At 39.2% G+C, this 9444-nt stretch overlaps 1 protein-coding gene across 1 annotated transcript in view; it reads right to left on the bottom strand.

Moving 5' to 3' along the window:
• Positions 1–4583: 4583 nt before the first annotated feature.
• The window catches only part of LOC126473309 (polycomb protein suz12-B), a 308357-nt gene continuing 303496 nt past the window's right edge, over positions 4584–9444 (bottom strand). Inside the window, exon 12 of the mRNA XM_050100286.1 lies at positions 4584–8581. Within this exon, the coding sequence (XP_049956243.1) occupies positions 8030–8581 (552 nt within the window). The 3' untranslated portion in view covers positions 4584–8029. The remainder of the gene's footprint in view (positions 8582–9444) is intronic.

The following is a 9444-nucleotide window of genomic DNA, read 5'->3' as shown; positions in this document are numbered from 1 at the left end:
CGTCCAGAACCTGGTCTATGTGTGGGGGAATGTTCCGCAGACAACTGCTGAAAGCAGCGACACACCAGCGATACACTGTGCCCAAAATGTGCAGCAATTCATCAATACGTCCATAGTTTCCTGCAGGCCCACAATGTCTGCTCAGACAGCAGAAGATTGTTCAACAGGAGCATGTACTTGTTGGTGGGGCATATTTGTACCCTCGAATTAATGCTGTAAACTCTGTTCACCTTTAAATTCCGCACAGTTACTGGTTACTGCCTGCAGAGTAGAAACAAACAGGCCTCCTGAGTACCATCTGATTGCCAATAACCACGACAAATTAATCAGTAATACTACGACCTTTAGGGTGTGTAGTTGTCCCCCCCCCCCCCCCCCGTCCCCAATGTGTATGTAAATGATTTCGCGTATAACACAATAAGCTCTATGAAACTGTTCACGGATGATGCTGCTGAACACAGTAAAGTCACTACAACCCAAAACTGGAAAGACCTGCAGGTAAATAGGTGGAAAGATCTATTACACTATTGGTGATAAATCAAGGGAAACAGTAACAGCTGTAGTATAACGGTTCAGAGCAACCTCTAATGGAATGACCACATAAAACTAGTTGTAGGAAATCCAGATGGCGGACTGAGATTCATTGGGAGAATTTTGAGGAAATGTAATTCACCCATAAAACAGGTAGCTTACAAAACCCATTATCTGGCCAATTATTGTGTACTGCCCATCAATAAGGGATGCTTAACAATGAGGATTAATATGAGAGATAGAGAAAGTACAAAGAGTGGCCCAATGCATAATTGGCTCATTTAGCAGGTGTGAGAGCATCACAGTTATGCTCATCAAACTCCAGGGGCAAATAGGAAATATATTGAGTACCATGTAAAAATTCTCTCTCAAAATTCTGAGAGCATATATTCCAAGGGTCAGGCAACATAATTCCTCCTCTGCCATAAATCATGATGGGAGTATCAGAAAATGTGAGCTTGACATGACCATTTTCTTGGAAGTTCTTCATGAACAAACCACTTGTGCTGGTTTTGGTTCCTCTTGGAAAACCCTAACAGTTGATTATCGATCAGTTTCTGGCTTGTACAAATGTATCTAGATTTAATCTCATATTACGATGTTGTGTCTGAATGTTGTATTTCCTCAGTTGAATTTTTGACCATTTCCTTACACCAACTGACAAGCCTGTTCTTGAGCTTGGACGACTGTCGGCATCCACTGAGAACAACCATTTTTCACAGCTAATTGTTCATGCAAAATCGAATGTACTACAGTCTTTGATATTTCTAATGCTGATTTTCTTCAATTGTGTTGCACACAGCTTCAATACTTTTTGGAAAACAACCTATTTGGGTACCTTTCCAGAGAATTCACCTTTGACTGAAGCACACAATGACAAAATTTCACAGACCAGTACTTATTTTAAGGTGCTCAATTACCAAAAATTCAGTGAATCAGTTTGAGGCATTTTTGCCAAGTTGGGCTGTGATAGTTATCAAAAGCACTACAACAGCTGTGAGCTATGTGGACGAAAGTGATAGCATCTTCCAGAAAGACAACTGTCCATGTCACAAGGCCAGAATCGTACTACAGTTATATGAGGGGCACGGTAGTGAACTCACATTAATGTCTTGACCACGAAACACATCTCATCTGAATACAATTAAACACATTTAGGACTCTTTAACAGTGCCAGCCCCATGTCGCCAAACTTCTGGCCCTTAATTTGTGGGGTTTAACATGACGTGCATAGACATCTGGCAATGCATACTACCAGAAACCTACCAAGTATTTGTCAAATTGAGGCCACACAGAATCATTGATGTAATAAAAGTTCATCTTACAAAATCTGACTGACTGACTGTCACTTAAGCCTAAGGCAATCACAAGGAATTCATCATAAAGTTTTAATTATCACCTTTAAAAAATGAGATGTAACCTTGAAACTTTGTGTAGGCATTTGTCTTTTTCTACATATTCATCATTCAGGTGATAAATTTTTTCCCAATGATTGACGACTCTGCAGAGACCTTGCTTGTAAATGTCTGCATTTTGGTTATTTAGGAAACATTCTGAACTGAAAATCACATCGGCATCTACATCCACATACATGGTCCACAAGTCACAGTACACTGCATACCGGAGATTACTCTGTACCACTATTCATAATTTCCTTTCCAGTTCCACTTACAAACACATCCAGGGAAATGTCTTCATATGAGCCCCAATTTCTTATGTTTATGGTTCCTACATGAAATGTATGTTGGTGGCAGTAGGGTCATTTTACAGCCAGTTTCAAATGCCAGTTCTCTAAATTTTCTCAATAGTGTTCCTCCAAAAGAATGTCACCTTCCTTCCCAGGATTCCCATTCAAATTCCTGAAGCACCTCCATAACGCTTGCATGTTGTTCGAACCTACCAGTAACAAATCAGGCAGCTCACCTCTGAATTGCTTCTAAATCTTCATTTAATCTGATGTTGTATGGATGACAAACACTTGAGCAGCACTCAAGAATAGTTTGCACTATTGTCCTGTATGTGGTATCCTTTACAGATGAACCAGGCTTCACCAAAATTCTGCCAATAAACTGAAATTGACTGTTTGCCTCCCCTACCACAATCCATACACACTCTTTCCGTTTCACATTACTTTGCAACAGTACGAGCAGAAATTTAAACAATGTGACTGTGTCAAGCAGGACACTACTAATGCTGTATCCAAACATTACAGGTTTATTTTTCTTACTCGTCTGAAGTCATCTTGTGTCGTCCTACAGTCATTCCACTTTGACACCTTCCTGTACGTTACAGCATCATCAGCAAATAATGACAGATTACGGCCCATCCTGTCCACCAGATAATTTATGTATAGAGGAACCTTCTCTGGGGCACTCTTGATGATACACTTATATTTTGTAGGTAGGTAGGTAGTTAGTGTTTAACGTCCCGTTGACAACGAGGTCATTAGAGACGGAGCGCAAGCTCGGGTTAGGGAAGGATTGGGAAGGAAATCGGCCGTGCCCTTTCAAAGGAACCATCCCGGCATTTGCCTGAAACGATTTAGGGAAATCACGGAAAACCTAAATCAGGATGGTTGGAGACGGGATTGAACCGTCGTCCTCCCGAATGCGAGTCCAGTGTGCTAACCACTGCGCCACCTCGCTCGGTTTCTATTTTGTGAACACTTGCCAACATACTGGATTCTGTTACTTAAGATATCTTTGAGCCACTTACATACCTGGGAATTTATTCCATGCGCTCGTACCTTCATTAACAGTGTGCAATGGGGCACCACATCAAATGCTTCCAGGAATCTAGAAATGTGGAATCTGCCTGTTATCCATCTATATTTCATAGTATATCATGCAAGAAATGGGCAAGGCGAGTTTTGCAAGAGCAATGCTCCCTACAATCGTACTGATTTGTGGACATAAGCTTCTCAGTTTCAAGACAATTTATTATATTCAAACTGAGAATACGTTCAAGGATTCTGCAGCAAACTGATGTTAGGGAAATCCAAAAATGCCTGTTACACAATAGTTTCTCTATCTGGAGAAAGAGGAAGTGGCCACTGGTTGCGATGTCAGAATATAAGGATGAGGCAAAATTTGATAAGCCAATGAAGCACCCCGTGGAACTGTGTCCTGAGCAGTATGAACTACGACTTCATCATGGTGTACGATCATCACCTTGACAACTTCCCACAGTCTTGTCAGAGGATTTAGGCTGAATGCTCCCGAGATGTTTTGCCCCTTTACGAGTGTAATCTGTTAGCAGCACACCATGACAGTCTCAAAATCACTCAGTGTCACCTTACACAATTATGGCTGGATCTTTGCCCTTCTTGGAAGTGATAATCCACGTTTTGCCTGCCTGCTTTGCTCATTTATTTTGCAGTCATGATAATACACCTAGCTGTTATCTGTAGTGACTAGGCAGCTGAGTAAGTCATCTAGATTTGCCTTACACAGCTCCAACAGTTCTGCTGCCTCGGTTCAGCGAGATTTTTGAACTGGTATGATCAGTCGTGGAACTCGGTGTTCAAATTTTGTGCAAGAAGTTGAAAACTGACCCGACTGATTTTCACCTTCCGTACTATCAACTCTATTGTGATATGCTGGTCTTCACACACCAGGTCTGACACATCATTCTTTGTCATTCCAATTCGTTTGACCGCACTGGAAACATGTGTCGCCTAATCACTGTGTAATATTATAGCACACTGTTGCCCTGCTCTTCCACCAACTCAGCACAAATTGTCCCCATTTACAAAAAAAGAGAGAAACTGAATTACCACATGACAACCCACTATCAGTGGGCAGCACCATTTTGTATTTGGCTCTTCTAGCAGTGTTTTACAGTACTATAACGTGGAGATTTCAGTGTGTAGTAGAGTGCAGATATGTATCTGCAAACAAACTAATTATGTTAACAATATTTTCAACATGATAATTAAAACTGTATGACTAAACCCCGTATTGTGTAAATTGGGACATATTAAAATGCTATCAAGTATTTGCAAAAGATGAAGATGACTTAAAGGGTTACTTCAGTAATGAATTAAAGACATCTGTACAAATTCTTTTATTTTTTCACTCTCTCATGTAATATGTAGACATATATCATTTAAAAGTAAACATGAACCAGTAGCCCTAAGGACAAATATAAATTACAAAACACTCGTCATGTATACCACAAACTGCAGTTTTACATCATTACACTAATGGCAGTGTGGAACCCTGATAATTATTATTAATATTAATAATTAGAATTATCATTCCTTATTTTCTATAAGGTGTCAAATATTCATTACATTTTATTTGACTGAACACTTTTCAAGGAATGCTGTGTACGCAAATCGTCAACAACGTGGCTTTTCAGTAGATAAACAAGAAATTAAAATTGAGGAAGATATTATATGGTCAGCAGCCTGTTAATTAAATACTCCTTAGCATCAATTTTCCAACGGCATATTTCGAGAAAGAATTGAACTACATAGCCCGTCAGTCAGTGACAGCTTGTGTTAACACTGATTTGTATCTAAGTTAACCACAGAGATACAGCTCTCAAACAGCGTCAATTGTAAGTTAGTGAAATTAAAAAACTCTGTAACTGCATTGCATTATCAATCAGAATGAGAGTTTGTCCAAAAAATTTGAAAACCAATTATTCTTTGTAATATTTCTCATCTGAACCTTCAGCATAGGAAAGTAGATATTTTCACGATTTAAATGTTGTGATGCACAATTCTCACTTCTGAATGCAAGCTAAAAACCATGTTCACTATAAAACTTAAATTCTGAACTGTAGAGGTATTTCATTAACCATGCATTATATTTATGTACAGAGCTTTATGGGGAGTTTTATAAATAACCTCTATAAATTATTACCAAGGTACACCTTCAACGTACTGTCACATATTGACTGCAACAGTAAGCCAGTGAAAAATATACAAGGTAAAAAGGTACAGTTTCACAACTTTTGAATGTGAAAGTACTTCTATAAGCAGACAGTAAACAAATGCTATTAGAGGAATGTGACTGGCATGGTCATCACCCTCCAATACTAGTGTTTAGAGAGATGTCTAAAACAAACAAGAACAGGGTACTGTAAAGGAAAATTGGATAAGTTTAACCAGATTGTGTTCAACACTATACACACATTCTGAAATGTTTCACCCTTCATTTTATTTCTAGTTTGTTTTTACGCTATTTCTTTGGTCTGTCATATCCTTGTAATCCCAACCCCTACACTTTTTTCACCTACTGTGACTTTTCACATCAGTTCTCACTACTTAATTGTAAATAATTAAATGTGTTTCCCTTTGTAATGGTATAACATACAGCTCTGTCTAGTAATATGAAATATCAGGAGTCTGAACACACGAGATCAACTACATACTGCATAACAGGAAAAAAACAGGCTAGTGACCTTACTTTCATTAGACAAAACTGCAGTGTTTCTTTTTTCCAGTTTAAGAAACTGTCAATGTCTTGTACATTATTACTTTTTAAGTAACAGGTTTCTAGCAAAGAATGACAAAGCACACTACTCCTGCCATCACATTTAAGAAATTTATTATTTAAATAACAGCACTGGATGACAGTGGGGTGAAAGTTGTACAGGTGGGTTCATAAGGAGAAGGGAAACAACATACACCTGCTCTTTCATTTCCTTGTGGAATGCTTATTTTATTGTTACATAGAGAGTACATTAATAAGTTTTACTGACGCTAAAGTAATTCATACTATTCAAAGAAAATTTTAACACAGTTTTCTCTTCCATCATCAGAAAGTGAGTTTTGCACTATACAATTAGCACAGGTTGCTGACCACTAATTTGTAACAGATACAACAAATTTACAATTTATTTATACACATTTATTTATTTTATGTTCTCTTACCTTATACAGCTCTCTTTCATAAGCAATTATGTACATATTACAAAAGTGTCACCATCTGATTTGCAGCACACATCTATTTAAAAACTACTCACAGTCAAGTACAGAAACATTGTAAAATTTATTTCACTTTCAAATCAACACCATACATCACAAACAGGCAGTGAACGCTGTAATGGAACAAGCACCATCACACAGCAGGCCGTAGCCATTCCTAGAAACAGGGAATGAGAGGAAAGCATTCCAGTGACTAGATTACTGGAGAAAGAATTGCTGTTTAATAGCACAATGTTTCTCAGTGGGAAACGACATAAATGGCAGTGTAAAAATGAGATCACATTTCAGCACGCACCAGGACAGAAATGTGGATGATTATTGAATTCAATTCATGATAATATTTTATTAGATGGACACAAAGCATGAAATAGAGCTAAAAAAAAAATCACAAAATATCAAGACCAAAAAAAATCAGATATGCTAAGTATACAAATATACAATATAGTAACACTGCAAATACAGCAGACTAACATCTTTCTTGTATAATTATTCAAAAAAAATTGAAAAAGATTAAAATCAACAAATATTACATCATCATCATCAAAATTTTTCGAAAGTGTGCATTAAACTGAAATGCATCTATGAGACAGAATCTGTGGAACCCAGATTTGCAAAAGGAAATTAAAAGTTAATTGGTCAAATCAGTTTAAAAAATTACAAATTCATAAGCAGAAACCAGACACTGACTGGTCACAGCTATTAAAAAATTAAAGAAAAATTGTCTCATTAGATGTTATCTCTGTATAAATTTTTCATACTGCTAAAGTAACTTCAGTAACTGATCAGTGATATTACCTTGGTACACCTTTGCCAGTAATATGACAACTGCATTCAGACCTTGTCATCAAAATAATTTTCTAAACAATATTTAATTACTTTTGATTATAGATTTCTTGGCAATTTTTCCCATTGCGTGCCAATTAAGTTAGAAGCAACCTTCCCAAAGCGCTTGAGAGGCTACTTCAGAACAATTAAATAAATAGATTTTTCCTCAAGCAACATTCAATCACACAGCATAACTGCTAATGCATTTCAACAGCTGTAATTACTAAATTTCTTAAAAATGAAAATGATATATAAAATATATTCTACTGACACTCAGTTTCAAAATGGAAGTAACACTTAAAAACAATGATGAAAATCATGGCAGTGATGTTACTCAGACTTCCTATTTTTCTTTTCTTTTAGGGAGCGTGACAGTAAAATCTGGGTTCCACTGAGATGTATATATTTGTGTGTAACAGATTTATCACTGTACTAAACATATGACCCACACCTGCTGACAAATGCTCGCTGAAAAGTGTGATACTCAGTGAACCCCAATAAAACACGTCGACAGAATGATGTGATGCCAAAAATGTTACACAGACTAGCACTGCACATAAACTGCCACAGCGAAGTTCACCAGACAGGAATAGTGGCACATAAGACTGGCAAAACCACACATGTGCACATTTCATCACAAATGGCAAACCATCTTTCAGTATGTCTCATGAGCTTTCCACCCCTTCAGAACAGCCTGCATACAGTTCTAGGAGTTCTTGGCACATTCAGTTCTGGCTAACTGCATAGATGGTTTTGTGTGTCACCAGCAGCCTGTTGCAATTTCCTGCGCTGCTGCTGGGCAGGTGTTGGAGAAGCAGCATCCCCAACTGGTGACTGGCCATTGTGCGTGGTTAAAATGTTTCCATTTGCTACTGAAAGACCGAGCGACTTCCGACGAGCTGGTGGAGGTGGCGGGGGAGGGTGAGGTTCACAGCCTGACTGTGGCTGTTGTTGCACCTTCCCTGGAGACCTTCTGCGCTCTCGTTCGGGGGCAGGGCCAACAGATTTTCTCCTCTGTGGCAGCTGGTGTGCAGGTGTAGGAGTAGAGCTGTCGGCAGCAGACTTGCGACGTGGAAGTGTCGAGGCAGATGGTGACTGCTCTGATCGCCGCTGACGTGGGCCATCGGCTGCTTGCAGTTGTGAAGTGCCATTTGTAGAAGCACTGTGGCTGCCATTTGTAGCAGACATTACTGTTCTGTTTCCACCATTGGGACCAGGACCCTGTTGTTGGCCAGGTGCTGGGCAGCCAGCAGGAGGTGATTTGCGCCTAGGAACACACTCACCACCCTGTCAAAAGATCAATACACTGTAATTGCTGTATGTATGTATGTATGCCACCTATTTAAAACTATGTTTTTTTTCCCTTTTGTGTACTTCTGGTTCATGTATAGAACAAATACATACACACTTACATATAAACATACTAGTTTCCATTCCAGCATACACTGAGGAGACAAAAGTCATGGGATAGTGATGTGCACATATACAGATGGTGGTAGTATCGCATACACAAGGTATAAAAGGGCAGTGCATTGGGGGGGGGGGGGGGGGGGAAAGCTGTCATTTGCACTCAGCTGCTTCATGGGAAAAGATTTCAGACACGATTATAGCCGCACGACAAGAATTGACAGACTGGATGCAAAATGGTAGTTGGAGCTATACACACGGGATATTCCATTTCAGAAATCGTTAGGTAATTTAATACTCTGATATCCACAGTGTGAAGACTGTGCCGAAAATACAAAATTTCAAGAATTACCTCCCACCATGGGCAACGGAGTAGCCAATGACCCTCACTTAACGACTGAAAGCAGCAGTGTTTGTGTAGAGTTGTCAGTGATAACAGACAAGGAAATTTGTGTCAAATAACTGCAGAGGTCAATGTGGAATGTACGATGAATGTATCCGTTAGAGCAGTGTGGTGTAGCTTGGTGTTAATGGACTATGGTAGCAGACGACCAATACGAGTACCTTTGTTAACAGAATGACATCACTTGCAGGGCCTCTCCTGGGCTCATGACCATATCGGTTGGACCTTAGATGACTGGCAAACTGTGGCCTGGTCAGACGAGTCCCAATTTCAGTTGGTAAGAGCTGATGGTAGGGTTTGAATGTGGCCCAGACCCCACGAAGCCATGGATTCAAGCTGT

The sequence above is a fragment of the Schistocerca serialis genome, chromosome 4, assembly GCF_023864345.2.
Source record: "Schistocerca serialis cubense isolate TAMUIC-IGC-003099 chromosome 4, iqSchSeri2.2, whole genome shotgun sequence".
Lineage (NCBI taxonomy): Eukaryota > Metazoa > Arthropoda > Insecta > Orthoptera > Acrididae > Schistocerca > Schistocerca serialis.
The sequence above is the reverse complement of the archived record's forward strand: the minus strand, read 5'-3'. Positions and strand labels throughout refer to the sequence as shown.